At 55.9% G+C, this 19,475-nt stretch overlaps 1 protein-coding gene across 9 annotated transcripts in view; it reads left to right on the top strand.

Annotated features, from left to right (window-relative positions):
• The window catches only part of LOC119965741 (cadherin-18-like), a 787,515-nt gene that overhangs the window by 745,401 nt on the left and 22,639 nt on the right, over window positions 1-19,475 (top strand). For all 9 annotated transcript variants that reach the window (XM_038796509.1, XM_038796511.1, XM_038796505.1 and 6 more), the window contains one exon: window positions 17,521-17,772. In XM_038796509.1, the coding sequence (XP_038652437.1) occupies window positions 17,521-17,772 (252 nt within the window). The remainder of the gene's footprint in view (window positions 1-17,520; window positions 17,773-19,475) is intronic.

The raw sequence follows: 19,475 nt of genomic DNA, 5'->3' as shown, positions 1-19,475 counted from the left end.
GGGGCGGTTCTGGTGTTTTGGGTGGGGGGGTTCTAGTGTTTTGGGTGGAGGGGGGTGTTTTGGGTGGGGTGTTTTGGGGGGGTTCTGGTGTTTTGGGTGGGGGGGTGTTTTGGGTGGGGGCAGTTCTGGTGTTTTGGGTGGGGGGGGTGTTTTGGGTGGGGTGTTTTGGGTGGGGGGGGTGTTTTGGGTGGTGGGATATAATTGGCAGCTTAATTGTTAGTCCGAGAGACAGGAAAGCCGCGGCTCGGATTTCAGATTAACCGAGGGGGGTGTGATGTCTCTGACCATTCAAAGCAGAAATTCTCACTGAATCGATATGGGTGGGGGTGATTTTCAGCCCATGTTCGTCGTCACTGAGAACGAAGTACTGGCAGAAACCGCGCAAGAATCAGACATCGCGATTCTCGCCGGCGGCATCGTCTGAATTTCCACACCACCCACCAGTGATATAACAAAGGTGTGAACCTCATTTAAATACTTTCTAATTTACTTCCTGAGCCCCTCGCCACACAGTCCACCTCCCCCCCCCCCTCACTGAATATCCATACAGCAGCTTCACAACAGGTTCAGTCAAGCAGATCGTCCTGGGGCTAAATGTGAATATAGCACCCGGGGGAGAGGAACTTGCCCAAGCACTGCCCTAGGACCCCCCCCCTCACACAATGGCAGTGCCACATTGGCCATGCCAATCTGTGCCAGGGGGCAGTGCCAGGGGGCAGTGCCAGGGGGCAGTGCCACGGGTGGACCCTCTGGGAGCCCCATTGGGAGCAGGGTTCCCATTATGTTTGTTGGCCCCCATTGCTGATGCTTGTTGCTGGGAGGGAGGGACACAGAGGCCTGATGTTGATCATGGTGAGTGGGGGGAACAAACCCAGCTGTACAGCTGGAGACTACAGCCCAGGTTCCAGTGAGAGGTGACACTGGACAGCGACAGCCAGGCTCCAGTGAGAGGTGACACTGGACAGCAACAGCCCAGGCTCCAATGAGAGCTGATACTGGACAGCAACAGCCCAGGCTCCAGTGAGAGGTGATACTGGACAGCAACAGCCAGGCTCCAGTGAGAGGTGACACTGGACAGCGACAGCCCAGAGGTGACACTGGACAGCGACAGCCAGGCTCCAGTGAGAGGTGACACTGGACAGCGACAGCCAGGCTCCAGTGAGAGGTGACGCTGAGAAAATGGGAAGATTTCTCCCATGATTACTTAGAGTAGAATTTCTAATAACTTTGCCTCTGGAAATGCTATCATAACGAAAGCAAATGTAACCCTCCCCCACATGCCATTCTTTTTTATTTAGTGCCTTGATTTAATGTTTGGAATAATAAACACTGTTTTCCCCTAAGCCCACACAGAAATATCACATGAATTTAATCCAGGCTTTTAGCGGATTTAGCAGTTTGCCTGAACAGCACACTCTGGATCTGGATTTAGCAGGTTGCCTGAACAGCACACTCTGGGTCTGGATTTAGCAGGTTGCCTGAACAGCACACTCTGGGTCTGGATTTAGCAGGTTGCCTGAACAGCACACTCTGGATCTGGATTTAGCAGTTTGCCTGAACAGCACACTCTGGGTCTGGATTTAGCAGTTTGCCTGAACAGCACACTCTGGATCTGGATTTAGCAGTTTGCCTGAACAGCACACTCTGGGTCTGGATTTAGCAGTTTGCCTGAACAGCACACTCTGGATCTGGATTTAGCAGTTTGCCTGAACAGCACACTCTGGATCTGGATTTAGCAGTTTGCCTGAACAGCACACTCTGGGTCTGGATTTAGCAGTTTGCCTGAACAGCACACTCTGGATCTGGATTTAGCAGTTTGCCTGAACAGCACACTCTGGATCTGGATTTAGCAGTTTGCCTGAACAGCACACTCTGGATCTGGATTTAGCAGCTTGCCTGAACAGCACACTGTGGGTCTGGATTTAGCACCTTGCCTGAACGGCACACTCTGGATCTGGATTTAGCAGCTTGCCTGAACAGCACACTCTGGATCTGGATTTAGCAGTTTGCCTGAACAGCACACTCTGGGTCTGGATTTAGCAGTTTGCCTGAACAGCACACTCTGGATCTGGATTTAGCAGTTTGCCTGAACAGCACACTCTGGATCTGGATTTAGCAGTTTGCCTGAACAGCACACTCTGGATCTGGATTTAGCAGCTTGCCTGAACAGCACACTGTGGGTCTGGATTTAGCACCTTGCCTGAACGGCACACTCTGGATCTGGATTTAGCAGTTTGCCTGAACAGCACACTCTGGATCTGGATTTAGCAGTTTGCCTGAACAGCACACTCTGGGTCTGGATTTAGCAGTTTGCCTGAACAGCACACTCTGGGTCTGGATTTAGCAGTTTGCCTGAACAGCACACTCTGGATCTGGATTTAGCAGCTTGCCTGAACAGCACACTCTGGATCTGGATTTAGCAGCTTGCCTGAACGGCACACTCTGGGTCTGGATTTAGCAGCTTGCCTGAACAGCACACTCTGGGTCTGGATTTAGCAGCTTGCCTGAACGGCACACTCTGGGTCTGGATTTAGCAGTTTGCCTGAACAGCACACCCTGGATCTGGATTTAGCAGTTTGCCTGAACGGCACACTCTGGATCTGGATTTAGCAGCTTGCCTGAACAGCACACTCTGGGTCTGGATTTAGCAGTTTGCCTGAACAGCACACTCTGGGTCTGGATTTAGCAGTTTGCCTGAACAGCACTCTCTGGGTCTGGATTTAGCACCTTGCCTGAACAGCACACTCTGGATCTGGATTTAGCAGTTTGCCTGAACAGCACACTCTGGATCTGGATTTAGCAGTTTGCCTGAACAGCACACTCTGGGTCTGGATTTAGCAGCTTGCCTGAACAGCACACTCTGGGTCTGGATTTAGCAGCTTGCCTGAACAGCACACTCTGGGTCTGGATTTAGCAGCTTGCCTGAACAGCACACTCTGGGTCTGGATTTAGCAGCTTGCCTGAACAGCACACTCTGGGTCTGGACCAGATCCCCAGTTTTGGTGAATATCCCGGACAGACCCCAACTATTTGAATTCTAGGCAACCCGGGAATTGGCGGGGGTGGGAATCGCGCTGCGCCTGTCAGCGGGCCCCCCACAGCGATTCTCCGGCCCGCAATGGGCCGAAGTCCCGCCGCTGACAGGCCTTTCCCGCCGGCGGGGTTCAATGTACGTCTGGTACCGGCGGGATTGGCGGCGCGGGCAGGCGCCGGGGTCCTGGGGGGGGGGGGGGGGGGCGCGGGGCGATCTGGCCCCAGGGGGTGCCCCCACGGTGACCTGGCCCGCGATCGGGGCCCACCGATCGGCGGACGGGCCTGTGCCGTGGAAGCACTCTTTCTTCTGCCCCGCCATGGCCTTCACCATGGCCTTCACCATGGCCTTCACCATGGCGGGGGCAGAAGAGACCCCCTCCCCTGCGCATGCGCCGGTATGACGTCAGCAGCCGCTGACGCACCGTGCATGCGCGGACTTCCGCCGGCCGGCGAAGGCCTTTCGGCCCCACCACTCCGTCCCACCGGGTCCCCCGCCCCACCGGGTAGGGGAGAATCCTGGCCCTGATTCTCACACCTTTCATTACAGTTCTGGCAGACACACTCAGCAGAATTCTCTGTCGGCGGGATCGCCCGCTCTGTCGGCAGGGTTCCCGAAGGCGTGAGGTGGCCACAATGGGAAACCCCATTGGCCGGCTGCGGGAACGGAGAATCTCCCTGCTGGCAGGGGCACACCGTGCCGGAAAACATGACTGGCGGACAGGGGAATCCGGCCCACACTGTCTGCAAGCATTTGAACCGAGGTTTTAATACTATTACTGCAAAAGTAAACTATAATGTATGACAATTTCTTGTATTCATCACAAGTGTCAAGATGAAGATGTTTCATCATATTAAACTAATGCAAATAAAGGTATTAATATTGGAAATTTGCAGTTGGCAATGGCAGGCGTGCAGATTGGAAATTGGCCAGTATTTTCCAGCAGGCAGGATTGTCCAGTCCTGCTACCACAGCCCCCACTCCATGGGACTGGAAGATGCCGCTGCCCACCACTGGTGGGCCACCTTTACTGCTGCAAAACACACCCCAGGGGGTGGGAAATGCCGCCCACTTTGATGTATTCACATTGACACAATTCAGCGGCAACAGAAACAACAACTTGTATTTCCATAAAAGCAAAATACTACCAATAACGGGAATCTGAAAGAAATCTTTTGGTTGTGAAGAAGAGTAATGTTTGACTCATAGAATCACAGAATCCCAACAGAGCAGAAGGAGGCCATTCGACCCATCGAGTTTCCACTGACCCTCTGAAAGAGCAATCTACCTTGACCCACTCTTTCGCCCTAACCCCACAACCCCAGCTAATCTGCACGTCTTTAGACTGTGGGAGGAAACCGGAGCACCCGGAGGAAACCCACGCAGACACGAGGAGAACGTGCAGACTCCACACAGACAGTGACCCAGCGGGGAATCGAACCCGGGTCACTGCCGCTTTGAGGCAGCAGTGGTAACCACTGTGCTACCGTGCCGCCCTGGGTTCCTGGTGCTGTGAAGATGCAGTGCTAACCACTGTGCAACCTGCCGCCCTGGGTCCCTGGTGCTGTGAGGACGCAGTGCTAACCGCTGTGCAACCTGCCGCCCTGGGTCCCTGGTGCTGTGAGGCAGCAGTGCTAACCACTATGCAACCAGCCGCCCTGGGTCCCTGGTGCTGTGAGGCAGCAGTGCTAACCGCTATGCAACCAGCCGCCCTGGGTCCCTGGTGCTGTGAGGCAGCAGTGCTAACCACTATGCAACCAGCCGCCCTGGGTCCCTGGTGCTGTGAGGCAGCAGTGCTAACCGCTATGCAACCAGCCGCCCTGGGTCCCTGGTGCTGTGAGGCAGCAGTGCTAACCGCTATGCAACCAGCCGCCCTGGGTCCCTGGTGCTGTGAGGCAGCAGTGCTAACCACTGTGCAGCCCCGAAATATTAACTCTGTTTCTCGCTACACAGATGCCACTCGGACCAGCTGAGTTTTTCCAGCACATACTGTTTTTGTAATTATATAACATTTTAAACACAATAAATATCCCAAGTAGCATCCCGAGGTTTGATACTGAGCCTCATCAGGAGAAATTAGGAAAAAGGACAAAAATCTCAGGCAAAGACGCACAATTAAAATTGAGATTGCCGTAAAGGAGGAATGAGATGTTGTGAAGGCAATTGAAGGATTGGCCGCAATGGTGGATTATTACAACCGGGGACTCTCACGATGGCTCAATTTGTGGAGAGATGTGTCAGAGGGTTGAGGGGCTAGCAGAGGTGACAGAGGTAGGGAGGATTGTGTGGGCTGGAGGAGGTTATGGATGTAGGGAGGGCTGTAGGGTCTGGTCGAGGTTATGGATGTAATGAAATGAAATGAAAATTGCTCATTGTCACGAGTAGGGATGGCTGAAGGAGTTGGGGGAGGTTACAGAGATAGGGTTATAGGGGCTGGAGGAGGTTACAGAGATAGGGAGGGCTGTAGGGTCTGTTGGACGTTATGGATGTAGGGAGGGTTGAAGGAGTTGCGGGAGGTTACAGAGATAGGGAGGGTTGTAGGGGCTGGAGGAGGTTACAGAGATAGGGAGGGTTGTAGGGGCTGGAGGAGGTTACAGAGATAGGGAGGGCTGTAGGGGCTGGAGGAGGTTACAGAGATAGGGAGGGCTGTAGGGGCTGGAGGAGATTACAGAGATAGGGAGGGTTGGAGGAGTTGCAGAGATAGGGAGGGTTGTAGGGGCTGGAGGTTGCAGAGATAGGGAGGGTTGTAGGGGCTGGAGGAGATTACAGAGATAGGGAGGGTTGAAGGAGTTGGAGGAGTTGCAGAGATAGGGAGGGTTGTAGGGGCTGGAGGTTGCAGAGATAGGGAGAGTTGTAGGGGCTGGAGGAGATTACAGAGATAGGGAGGGTTGAAGGAGTTGGAGGAGTTGCAGAGATAGGGAGGGTTGTAGGGGCTGGAGGTTGCAGAGATAGGGAGAGTTGTAGGGACTGAGGGAGGTTACAGAGACAGGGAGGGTTGAAGGAGTTGGAGGAGTTGCAGAGATAGGGAGGGTTGTAGGGGCTGGAGGAGATTACAGAGATAGGGAGGGTTGAAGGAGTTGGAGGAGTTGCAGAGATAGGGAGGGTTGTAGGGGCTAGAGGAGATTACAGAGATAGGGAGGGTTGGAGGAGTTGCAGAGATAGGGAGGGTTGTAGGGGCTGGAGGTTGCAGAGATAGGGAGAGTTGTAGGGACTGAGGGAGGTTACAGAGACAGGGAGGGTTGAAGGAGTTGGAGGAGTTGCAGAGATAGGGAGGGTTGTAGGGGCTGGAGGAGATTACAGAGATAGGGAGGGTTGAAGGAGTTGGAGGAGTTGCAGAGATAGGGAGGGTTGTAGGGGCTAGAGGAGATTACAGAGATAGGGAGGGTTGGAGGAGTTGCAGAGATAGGGAGAGTTGTAGGGACTGAGGGAGGTTACAGAGATAGGGAGAGTTGAAAGGACTGGCGGAGGTTACAGATGGAGGGATGAGTGAGCCCTTGGAGTGATTTGAACACAAGATTTCAAAGTTTAAAATTGAAATGCTTCTTTGCAGGAGGTAGTCTTGGTGAGTGAAAAGGGGGAGCTGCATGCAACTAAGGACACGGCAGCAGAATGGTCATGATCTCAAGTTAATGGTGTTTGATGCACGGCAGGCCAGGCAGCAGGGCATTGAACTGGAGAAATTGAGAGGTAACAAAGGGATGGGTGATGAATTCCAGCAAAGGAGCTTAGATGGGGTGGATTTGGACATTGTTATGGAGCTGGAAAGAGGTGATGAGGCAATGCCACAATAGTGTTTTGGCAGAAGTCAAATGCAAGCTCTTCTCACACTGATTGACACAGTCTAGCTGTTCATGACCAGCAGAGGAGCCAGTTGGCAGGTTTCGACATCAATGCTGCAGTTCACCAATCCAATCAGTAAAGACAGGAAAAGATTCTGGGCGGAGTTTTATAATTCCCATTTTTGTACTTAACTGCAATGCAAATGACGCAGACAAACCCGACAGCTGACCACCGGCCACACAGCTGACCACCGGCCACACAGCTGACCACCGGCCACACAGCTGACCACCGGCCATACAGCTGACCACCGGCCACACAGCTGACCACCGGCAACACAGCTGACCACCGGCCACACAGCTGACCACCGGCCACACAGCTGACCACCAGCCGCACAGCTGACCACCGGCCACACAGCTGACCACCGGCCACACAGCTGACCATTGGCTGCACAGCTGACCATTGGCTGCACAGCTGACCACCGGCCGCACAGCTGATCACCAGCCGCACAGCTGACCACCGGCCACACAGCTGACCACTGGCTTCACAGTTTTTAAAAAAATAATTTTTATTCAAATTTTCACAAAATATCAATAACAGAAAATACTAAGTACAAAAAGAACAAAACCTCCAGAAATGGCTGCCACCTCCTGAAGAACCCCTGCACTGATCCCCTTATGGCAAATTTCACCCTCTCCAATTTAATAAACCCCGCCATATCGTTGATCTAGGCCTCCACGCTTGGGGGCCTCGCATCCTTCCACTGAAGAAGAATCCTCCGCCAGGCTACTAGGGACGCAAAGGCCAGAATACCGGCCTCTTTCGCTTCCTGCACTCCCGGCTCCTCTGCAACCCCAAATATTGCGAGCCCCCAGCCCGGTTTGACCCTGGATCCTACCACCCTCGACACCGTCCTTGCTATGCCCTTCCAAAATTCCCCCAGCGCTGGCCATGCCCAAAACATGTGGGCATGGTTTGCTGGGCTCCCTGAGCACCTAATACACCTGTCCTCGCTCCCAAAAAACCGGCTCGTCCTTGTCCCGGTCATGTGAGCCCTATGCAGCACCTTAAACTGTATGAGGCCAAGCCTCGCACAAGAAGAGGAGGAGTTCACCCTTCCTAGGGCATCCGCCCGCATCCCCTCCTCAATCTCCTCACCCAGCTCCTCCTCCCATTTACCCTTCAGCTCCTCCACCGAGGCCTCGTCTACCTCCTGCATCACTTGGTACGTTGCCGAGATCCTTCCCTCTCCAACCCATACCCCCGAGAGCACCCTGTCCTGGGTCCCATGCAGCGGCAGCAGAGGGAACTCCGCCACCTGTCGCCTGACAAACACCCTTACCTGCATGTACCTAAAGGTGTTCCCCGGGGGGAGCCCGAACTTCCCTTCCAGCTCACCCAGGCTCGCAGACTTCCCGTCTACAAACAGGTCCCTCAACCTCCTAACACCTGCCCTGTGCCAACTCAGGAACCCGCCATCAATTCTCCCCGGGACAAACCGGTGGTTCCCCCGTATCGGGGACCCCATCGAGGCCCCCACCTCCCCCCTGTGCCGTCTCCATTGCCTCCAAATTTTGAGGGTAGCTGCCACCACCGGGCTCGTGGTTTACCTCGTTGGAGGGAGCGGCAACGGCGCCGTTACCAGCGCCTCCAGGCTCGTGTCCACACAGGACGCCATCTCCATCCTCTTCCATGCTGCCCCTTCCCCGTCCATTACCCACTTACGCACCATCGCTGCGTTGGCAGCCCAATAGTATCCACAAAGGTTGGGCAGCGCCAGCCCCCCCATCCCTGCTCCGCTCCAAGAACACCCTTCTCACCCTCGGGGTCCCGTGCGCCCACACAAACTCCGTAATGCTCCTATTAACCCGCCTGAAAAAGGCCTTCGGGATAAGGATGGGGAGGCACTGGAACAGGAACAGAAATCTCGGGAGCACCGTCATCTTGACTGACTGCACCCTACCCGCCAGAGACAGCGGCAACATGTCCCACCTCTTAAACTCCTCCTCCATTTGCTCCACCAGCCTTGTGAGGTTTAGCTTATGCAAGGCCCCCCAGCTCCTGGCCACCTGGACCCCCAAGTACCTGAAGCTCCTCTCCACCCTTTTTAGTGGGAGCCTCCCAATCCCCCCCTCCTGGTCCCCCGGGTGTACAACGAACAGCTCGCTCTTCCCCAAGTTGAGCTTGTACCCTGAGAAATCCCCAAACTCCCTGAGAATCCTCATCACCTCCGGCATTCCCCCCACCGGGCCCGCCACATACAGCAATAGGTCATCCGCATAGAGAAACACCCGGTGCTCCTCCCCACCCCGCACCAGCCCCCTCCAGTTTCTCGACTCCCTCAGCGCCATGGCCAGGGGTTCAATTGCCACGCAAAAAGCAGGGGGGACAAGAGACACCCCTGTCTCGTCCCTCGGTATAACCGAAAATACTCCAACCTCCTCCTATTCATGGCCACACTCGCCATCGGGGCCTCATATAACAGCCTCACCCACCTGAAAAACCCTTCCCCAAACCCGAGCCTTTCCAGCACCTCCCACAAGTACCCCCACTCAACCCTATCAAAGGCCTGCTCCGCATCCAACGCCACCACTATCTCCGCCTCCCCTTCTACTGCCGGCATCATAATAACATTCAAGAGCCTCCGTATGTTAGTGTTCAGCTGCCTCCCCTTCACAAACCCCATTTGATCCTCGTGGATAACATGCGGCACACAGTCCTCTATCCTCGTGGCTAAAATCTTCGCCAACAGCTTGGCGTCTACATTTAAGAGTGAGATCGACCTGTATGACTCACACTGCAGGGGATCCATGTCCCGCTTAAGGATCAAGGAAATCAGCGCCCGAGACATCGTCGGAGGCAGAGCCCCCCCTTCCCTTGCCTCGTTGAAGGTCCTAACCAACAGGGGGCCCAACAGGTCTGCATACATCTTATAGAATTCGACCGGGGAACCCATCCGGCCCCGGCGCCTTCCCCAACTGCATGCTCCCTATCCCTTTGACCAGCTCCTCCAGCTCAACCGGCGCCCCCAGTCCCTCCACCTGTCCCTCCTCCACCCTCGGGAATCCCAGCCGGTCCAAAAAGCGCCCCATCCCCCCTCCTCCACTGGTGGTTCGGACCGATACAGTTCCTCAAAAAAGTCCCTGAAGACCCCATTAATGTCTACCCCCCTGCGCACCACATTTCCTCCCCTATCCTTAACTCCACCAATCTCCCTGGCCGCATCCCGCTTACGGAGCTGGTGCGCCAGCATCCTGCTCGCCTCCCCATATTCATACACCGCTCCCTGTGCCTTCCTCCACTGAGCTTCCTCCTTTCTGGTGGTCAACAAGTCGAACTCAGCCTGGAGACTACGCCGCTCCCTCAGCAATCCCTCCTCCGGAGCCTCCGCGTACATCCTGTCCACCCTCACCATCTCCGCCACCAGTCTCTCCCTCTCTCTCTGCTCTCTCCTCTCCCTGTGGGCTCGAATGGAGATCAACTTCCCCCTAACCACCGCCTTCAGCGCCTCCCAGACCATCCCCACTCGGACCTCCCCATTGTCATTGGCCTCCAGGTACCCCTCGATACATCCTCAAACTCGCCCGCCCACCTCCTAGTCCGCTAGCAGCCCCACCTCTAAGCGCCAAAGCGGGCGCAGGTCTCTCTCCTCCCCCAGCTCGAGGTCCACCCAGTGCGGGGCGTGGTCAGAAATGGCGATCGCCGAATAATCAGCATCCTCCACCCTCGCAATCAGCGCCCAACTCATAATGAAAAAATCAATCCGGGAATAGGCCTTATGCACATGAGAGAAGTATGAAAATTCCCTGGCCCTCGGCCTCGCAAACCTCCATGGATCCACCCCTTCCATCTGGTCCATAAACCCCCTCAGCACCTTAGCCGCCGCTGGTCTCCGACCCGTCCTGGACCTGGATCAATCCAGTGGCGGATACAGCACCGTGTTGAAGTCTCCCCCCCATTATCAGGCACCCCCCCCCCCCCCCCCCCCCCCCCCCCCCCCCGCCTCCAAATCTGGAATCCGGCCCAACATGCGCCGTATGAAACCCGCATCGTCCCAATTCGGGGCGTATACATTGACCAGCACCACCCGCTCCCCTTGCAGCTTGCCGCTCACCATCACGTACCTCCCGCCGCTGTCTGCCACCACATTCGACACCTCAAATGACACCCTCTTCCCCACCAGGATCGCCACCCCCCAATTTTTTGCATCCAGCCCCGAATGAAACACTTGGCCGACCCACCCCTTCCTCAATCTAACCGGATACGTCACCTTCAGGTGCGTCTCCTGCAGCATGACCACATCCGCCTTCAGCCCCCTCAGGTGCGCGAACACGCGGGACCGTTTGACCGGCCCACTCAGTCCCCTCACATTCCAGGTTATTAGCCGGATCAGGGGGCTACCTGCCCCCCTCCCCCGTCGACTAGCCATTACCCTTCCTCAGCCCGCCACGTGCCCGCGCCCCCCGCTCAGCTCGTTCCCCACGGCGACAGACCCCCATCCCGACCCCCTCTAAATGCTCCAGCTCCTTCTCGGCCATTCCAGCAGCAACCCGGTACCCCCCCCCCCTATTCCCCCCCCCCCAAGCCTCCCCACCCCCCCCCCCCCCCCAAGCCTCCCCCCCCAAGCTAGGGCCCCCCCAGCTGCGTAACCCATTCCATTGTACTTCCGTAAGTCAGCCGACTCCTGCTGACCCCGGCTGCTCCCGCCACCCCAATGACCCTCTCCAGTGCAACACAACCACCATGCCCCCCCCCCCCCCCCCCCCAGCGCCGGCCCCGCCCACTGCTCCTCCAGCACGGGAGAGAAGCCCGTACTTCCATCCTGAGCCCCGCCCCCCCGACCCAACACGCGGGAAAAGACGGGCACATGACCCAACAGGACCGCGAACCACTCCCACACTCTCAACCAGTGGAAAAAAAAACAGACGTGACAAAACGCCCAAGTAAACAGATAACAGTCCCAAAAAAGCGAAAAAGCAGAACAGCAAAAAGATATCATCAAATAGAACCGATAAATGCGAAAGGATACCAAGGAGGACAAAGCCTCCGGGCTGTGTACAGCGTTCCCCAGCCCCCAGTCCTCAGTTCAAGTCCAGCTTCTCTGCCTGGACGAAAGCCCAGGCCTCCTCCAGAGAGTCAAAGTAGAGCTGGCGGTCTTTATAAGTGACCCAGAGGCGTGCCGGCTGTAACAGGCCAAACTTGACCCCCTTCTTGTGGAGCACTGCCTTCGTCCAATTTAAACCAACCCTTCTCTTTGCCGCCTCCGCACTCCAGTCCTGGTAGATCCTGATCTCCGCATTCTCCCACTTACTACTCCTCTCCTTCTTCGCCCATCTCAGCACACACTCACGGTCAACGAAGCGGTGAAAATGGTCCAGCACCGCCCGAGGCGGTTCGTTTGGCCTGGGTTTCCTCAGCAGCACCCGATGGGCACCCTCCAGCTCCAAGGGTCCCTGGAACGACCCCGCGCCCATTGGCGAGTTCAGCATCATAGCTACATAGGCCCCCAAATCCGAACCTTCCAGCCCCTCTGGGAGGCCGAGAATCCGCAGGTTCTTCCGACGGGCACGGTTCTCCATCTCCTCCATCCTCGCTGCCCACTTCTTTGTGAAGCGCCTCGTGCGACTCCACCTTCACTGCCAGGCCCAGGAGTTCGTCCTCGCTCTCCGAGGGCTTTTGCCGAAGCTCTCGGATCTCCGCACCCTGAGCCGTCCGGGTCGCCATGAGCTTGTCCAGGGAGGCCTTAAGCGGTTCCAGGTTCTCTGCCTTCAGCTCCCTGAAGGAGCACTGAAGCAGCTCCTGCTGCTCTCGCGCCACTGCTGCCACGCTGCTGATTCCCCGCCAGCCGCCATCTTGCCTATCCTGCCTCGCACCTTTCTCTGCTCCAAAGCCGATTTTCTGACCGCTCCGCTCCTGGTCCAGGCCATCCACCGGTGGAGAATCTTAGAGGAAGTGTTCCCACACGGGGAAAAGTCCAACCAGTACCGCTACGGGCCCTTAAAAGAGCCCAAAAGACCGAAAATAGCGGGAGCTACCGTATGTACGGCTTAGCTCCGCATCACCGCAACCGGAAGTCCACCAGCCGCACACCTGTCCATTGGCCACACAGCTGACCATTGGCCGCACAGCTGACCATTGGCCACACAGCTGACCATTGGCCGCACAGCTGTCCATTGGCCACACAGCTGACCATTGGCCGCACAGCTGACCATTGGCCACACAGCTGACCATTGGCTGCACAGCTGACCATTGGCCGCACAGCTGACCATTGGCCACACAGCTGACCACCAGCCGCACAGCTGACCATTGGCTGCACAGCTGACCACCAGCTTCACAGCTGACCATTGGCCGCACAGCTGACCACCAGCCTCACAGCTAACCATTGGCCGCACAGCTGACCACCAGCCACACAGCTGACCATTGGCCGCACAGCTGACCACCAGCCGCACAGCTGACCACCGGCCACACAGCTGACCATTGGCCACACAGCTGACCATTGGCCGCACAGCTGACCACCAGCCGCACAGCTGACCACCAGCCGCACAGCTGACCATTGGCCGCACAGCTGACCATTGGCCACACAGCTGACCATTGGCTGCACAGCTGACCATTGGCCGCACAGCTGACCATTGGCCACACAGCTGACCACCAGCCGCACAGCTGACCATTGGCTGCACAGCTGACCACCAGCCGCACAGCTGACCACCAGCTTCACAGCTGACCATTGGCTGCACAGCTGACCACCGGCCGCACAGCTGACCACCGGCCGCACAGCTGACCATTGGCCACACAGCTGACCACCGGCCGCACAGCTGACCACCAGCCGCACAGCTGACCACCGGCCACACAGCTGACCATTGGCCACACAGCTGACCACCAGCTTCACAGCTGACCATTGGCCGCACAGCTGACCACCAGCCTCACAGCTAACCATTGGCCGCACAGCTGACCACCAGCCACACAGCTGACCATTGGCCGCACAGCTGACCACCAGCCGCACAGCTGACCACCGGCCACACAGCTGACCATTGGCCGCACAGCTGACCACCAGCCGCACAGCTGACCACCAGCCGCACAGCTGACCATTGGCCGCACAGCTGACCATTGGCCACACAGCTGACCACCAGCCGCACAGCTGACCATTGGCTGCACAGCTGACCACCGGCCGCACAGCTGACCATTGGCCACACAGCTGACCACCGGCCGCACAGCTGACCACCAGCCGCACAGCTGACCACCGGCCACACAGCTGACCATTGGCCACACAGCTGACCACCAGCTTCACAGCTGACCATTGGCCGCACAGCTGACCACCAGCCTCACAGCTAACCATTGGCCGCACAGCTGACCACCAGCCACACAGCTGACCATTGGCCGCACAGCTGACCACCAGCCGCACAGCTGACCACCGGCCACACAGCTGACCATTGGCTGCACAGCTGACCACCAGCCGCACAGCTGACCACCAGCTTCACAGCTGACCATTGGCTGCACAGCTGACCACCGGCCGCACAGCTGACCATTGGCCACACAGCTGACCACCGGCCGCACAGCTGACCACCAGCCGCACAGCTGACCACCAGCCGCACAGCTGACCATTGGCCACACAGCTGACCACCGGCCGCACAGCTGACCACCAGCCGCACAGCTGACCACCGGCCACACAGCTGACCATTGGCCACACAGCTGACCACCAGCCACACAGCTGTCCATTGGCTGCACAGCTGACCACCAGCCACACAGCTGACCATTGGCCGCACAGCTGACCATTGGCCACACAGCTGACCACCAGCCGCACAGCTGACCACCAGCTTCACAGCTGACCACCAGCTTCACAGCTGACCATTGGCTGCACAGCTGACCACCGGCCGCACAGCTGACCACCGGCCGCACAGCTGACCACCGGCCACACAGCTGACCATTGGCCACACAGCTGACCATTGGCTGCACAGCTGACCACCCGGTGCACAGCTGACCATTGGCCACACAGCTGACCACCAGCCACACAGCTGACCACCGGCCACACAGCTGTCCATTGGCCACACAGCTGACCATTGGCTGCACAGCTGACCACCAGCCACACAGCTGACCACCAGCCGCACAGCTGTCCATTGGCCACACAGCTGACCATTGGCTGCACAGCTGACCACCAGCCTCACAGCTGACCATTGGCTGCACAGCTGACCATTGGCCACACAGCTGACCACCAGCCGCACAGCTGACCATTGGCCACACAGCTGACCACCAGCCACACAGCTGACCATTGGCTGCACAGCTGACCACCAGCCGCACAGCTGACCACCGGCCGCACAGCTGACCACCGGCCACACAGCTGACCATTGGCCACACAGCTGACCACCGGCCACACAGCTGACCATTGGCTGCACAGCTGACCACCCGGTGCACAGCTGACCACCAGCCGCACAGCTGACTATTGGCCACACAGCTGACCATTGGCTGCACAGCTGACCACCCGGTGCACAGCTGACCATTGGCCACACAGCTGACCATTGGCTGCACAGCTGACCACCCGGTGCACAGCTGACCATTGGCCACACAGCTGACCATTGGCTGCACAGCTGACCACCCGGTGCACAGCTGACCATTGGCCACACAGCTGACCACCGGCCGCACAGCTGACCATTGGCTGCACAGCTGACCATTGGCCGCACAGCTGACCATTGGCCACACAGCTGACCACCAGCCGCACAGCTGACCATTGGCCACACAGCTGACCACCAGCCGCACAGCTGACCATTGGCCGCACAGCTGACCACCAGCTTCACAGCTGACCATTGGCTGCCCAGCTGACCACCAGCCACACAGCTGACCATTGGCCACACAGCTGACCATTGGCTGCACAGCTGACCACCAGCTGCCCAGCTGACCACCAGCCGCCCAGCTGACCATTGGCCTCACAGCTGACCATTGGCTGCACAGCTGACCACCAGCTGCCCAGCTGACCACCAGCTGCCCAGCTGACCACCAGCTGCCCAGCTGACCACCGGCCACACAGCTGACCACCGGCCACACAGCTGACCATTGACTGCACAGCTGACCATTGGCCACACAGCTGACCACCGGCCACACAGCTGACCATTGACTGCACAGGGACCACCAGCCGCACAGCTGACCATTGGCCGCACAGCTGACCATTGGCCACACAGCTGACCACCGGCCACACAGCTGACCATTGACTGCACAGGGACAACCAGCCGCACAGCTGACCATTGGCTGCACAGCTGACCACCAGCCTCACAGCTGACCATTGACTGCACAGCTGACCATTGGCCACACACTTGACCATCAACCGCATAGTTGACCACCGGCCACACATCTGACCCCCAGCTTCACAGCTGACCACTGGCCACACAGCTGACCACTGGCAGCACAGCTGACCACTGGCCACACAGCTGACCACTGGCCGCAGAGGTGACCACCACCCGCACAGCTGACCTTTCTTACCAGATAATCCAGCACTTGGTGCAAACACAATCTGTCGCTGTGTCCCACGGCCTCATGCTGGCTGGGCGGGGCAGGGAAAAGCTGGGAATGCTGGGAATTCCGAATTCAGAAGGACAAAAAATCAAAGAGCTGTTCCCTGCCCCCCCCCCCCCCCCCCCCAAGTACACAGAGACCACCCCACATGCACAAAGGAATCCCCTTCATGGACATAGAGAGCCCCTCCCAATGGATAAGGGAAGTCCCCCTAGTGTAGTTTTCCAGAGGGTGTCCCCCTTGGCACTGCCCCATTGGCACTGCCCCTTGGCACTGCCCCCTTGGCACAAGCCCTTGGCACTGCCCCCTTGGCACAGCCCCATTGGCACTGCCCATTGGCACTGCCCCATTGGCACTGCCCCTTGGCACTGCGCCCTTGGCACAGGCCCTTGGCACTGCCCCCTTGGCACTGCCCCTTGGCACTGCCCCCTTGGCACTGCCCCTTGGCACTGCCCCTTGGCACAGCCCCATTGGCACAGGCCCTTGGCACTGCCCCATTGGCACTGCCCATTGGCACTGCCCCCTGACACTCTGCAATCTAATTAACTCCTCAGCCTCGACATTTAAAGAGTAATTTCAGGCCTTCTCTTTTCCTTTACGTTCCCAGCAGAAATAGCCCCAGACCGTCCAATCATTCCTGATGTGTTCTCTCATTTCTCAGAAAGATTTGGTGATTTTTTTTCCCGCCCTTGTCTCTGGTGCTTCAATAATCTTGCAGTAGTTTGCACACAGGAACTGCACCCAGTACTCCAGGGGTGATCTGATCAAGATTCTTTGCTAATTTACCATTAACCTCTGGCTGATGTATTTAATTCCTCTGTGAATGACCCCAGTACTTTGGTTACAATTTTTCATGGTCGGATCAAACTGCGTTGGTGATTTTTGTATCCATGTTCCCAATTCTATTTGTTCCTCTTCCCCCATTTGGCATCCAGAAGATAATTCGCTCCTTATTCCATCCACCAGAATGAATCACCTCACGTTTTGCTCTGTTGAATTTCTGTTGCCATTTATTCGTCATTCTGCCTTTTGTTAAATCCCCCAATTTGGAATCATTTTCAAATTTTGAAACCGGACATTTGTCAATGATGTATTCTTACATGAATGTCATACCGTGTGAATTTGAAGTTGAGATTTGATAACAGTCCCTTTCATCTTGTGCTGCTTGTTTTGAACCTCCAATTTCATTCATTGTACAATGTTTCTTGTTGCAGACAGCACAGCTAGCATCATGATCCGACAAAGGAAATTCAGCCGGCACCTCCAGGAAGTCTATCAGCTACCAGTTGTGGTCTCTGACAGTGGAACTCCCATTCTGAGCAGCACTGGCACTCTCACTATTAGGGTGTGTGCATGTGAGAGAAACGGCAAGGTTCGAACATGCAGTGCTGAAGCGTACCTTTCTGCAGCTGGTTTGAGCACTGGGGCATTAATCGCCATTTTACTGTGCATTGTCATCCTGTTGGGTAAGTGCTTTGTGGAATTGGCAACAGTAAGGCCTTAATAACGGTGAAATTCACCTTGGGCTACCAACCGCAAGATTAACTGCTTTAGAACCCTTCAAAGGGACAGGGAGCAAAATAAACCCTTGATACAGTCTTGCATTATCAGCCAAGGTGAACTTCAGCCCAGGGTTCCGATCCGATGGTGTACGTGATCAACCAAGATGAGATGTTGAAATGGAGATACATTCCTGTTAAGAAAAAAGTTGATCTCTCAATCTTTCTTCTGATCATTTCTGTTTGATTCTGTCTGTGTACTCGTACATCAATTCACTTAAAAAAATGTAAACGCACAATCTTCCCGTACTTTTAATATCTAGCAGGTTATTAATCCACCCAACCTCCATCCTTATTGTGACAATATCCTTCTGAGCATTTTAATTGGCTGAATGAATAACATTTAAAATTGTAAAGAGTCAATCGACACCCTCTTTTTGAAGGTGCCGCCGAACAAAGTGATGTTGGGAGTGAAGAAGATGAAGAAATCACGTACGGCTTAAAATATCAATTTCCCAGTTCCACATCCCTTCTCATAACATAACCCATCCGTGCCAGTAACATATGGAATGCATATGGTGGCATCTGAAGGACAGTTTGTTTACTTTCTCATCTGTTACCAATTGAGTTTCAAGAACTTTGTTTAATAATTTCGGACAGTAATTAACTTGTTCATAGGGCGGGATTCTCCGTTGCCTGACGCCAAAATCATGTTCGGCGATCGGGTGGAGAATGGACTCCGACGGCGAAATCGGAACCGACGCCAGAATAATGCCAGTCAGCCACGCTCCGCCCTCTCCAAACTGGTCTCATCATGACGTCTGGCGCACATAGTTGCTGCGTCATCAGCTGGCCCACCCGCGATGCTCCGTCCTCAATGAGCTGAGTTCCCGATGGCGCGAACCGCGTGCGGTCACACAAATCGTGAACAAAGAACAAAGAAAAGTACAGCACAGGAACAGGCCCTTCGGCCCTCCAAGCCTGCGCCGACCATGCTGCTCGTCTAAACTAAAATCTTCTGCACTTCCTGGGTCCGTATCCCTCTATTCTCATCCTATTCATGTATTTGTCAAGATGCTCCTTAAACGTCACTATCGTCCCTGCTCCCACCACCTCCTCCGGCAGCGAGTTCCAGGCACCCACTACCCTCTGTGTAAAAAACATGCCTCGTGCATCTCCTCTAAACCTTGCCCCTCGCACCTTAAACCTATGCCCTGAGTAATTGACCCCTCCACCCTGGGAAAAAGCCTCTGACTATCCACTCTGTCTATGCCCCTCATAACTTTGTAGACCTCTATCAGGTCGCCCCTCAACCTCCGTCGTTCCAGTGAGAACAAACTAAGTTTATCTAACCGCTCCTCATAGCTAATGCCCTCCATACCAGGCATCATCCTGATAAATCTCTTCTGAACCCTCTCTAACGCCTCCTCATCCTTCTGGTAGTGTGGCGACCAGAATTGAACACTATACTCCAAGCGTGGCCTAACTAAGGTTCTATACAGCTGCAACATGACTTGCCAATTCTTATATTCAATGCCCCGGCCGATGAAGGAAAGCATGCCATATGCCTTCTTTTTAAAAATATTTTTATTCTCCTCCTTTGTCATATTTTCTCCCAAATTTACACCCACCAACAATGAACAATAATCAGCAACAAATATGTCAATCCC

Source organism: Scyliorhinus canicula, chromosome 5, assembly GCF_902713615.1.
Source record: "Scyliorhinus canicula chromosome 5, sScyCan1.1, whole genome shotgun sequence".
NCBI classification, from domain to species: domain Eukaryota; kingdom Metazoa; phylum Chordata; class Chondrichthyes; order Carcharhiniformes; family Scyliorhinidae; genus Scyliorhinus; species Scyliorhinus canicula.
The sequence above is the reverse complement of the archived record's forward strand: the minus strand, read 5'-3'. Positions and strand labels throughout refer to the sequence as shown.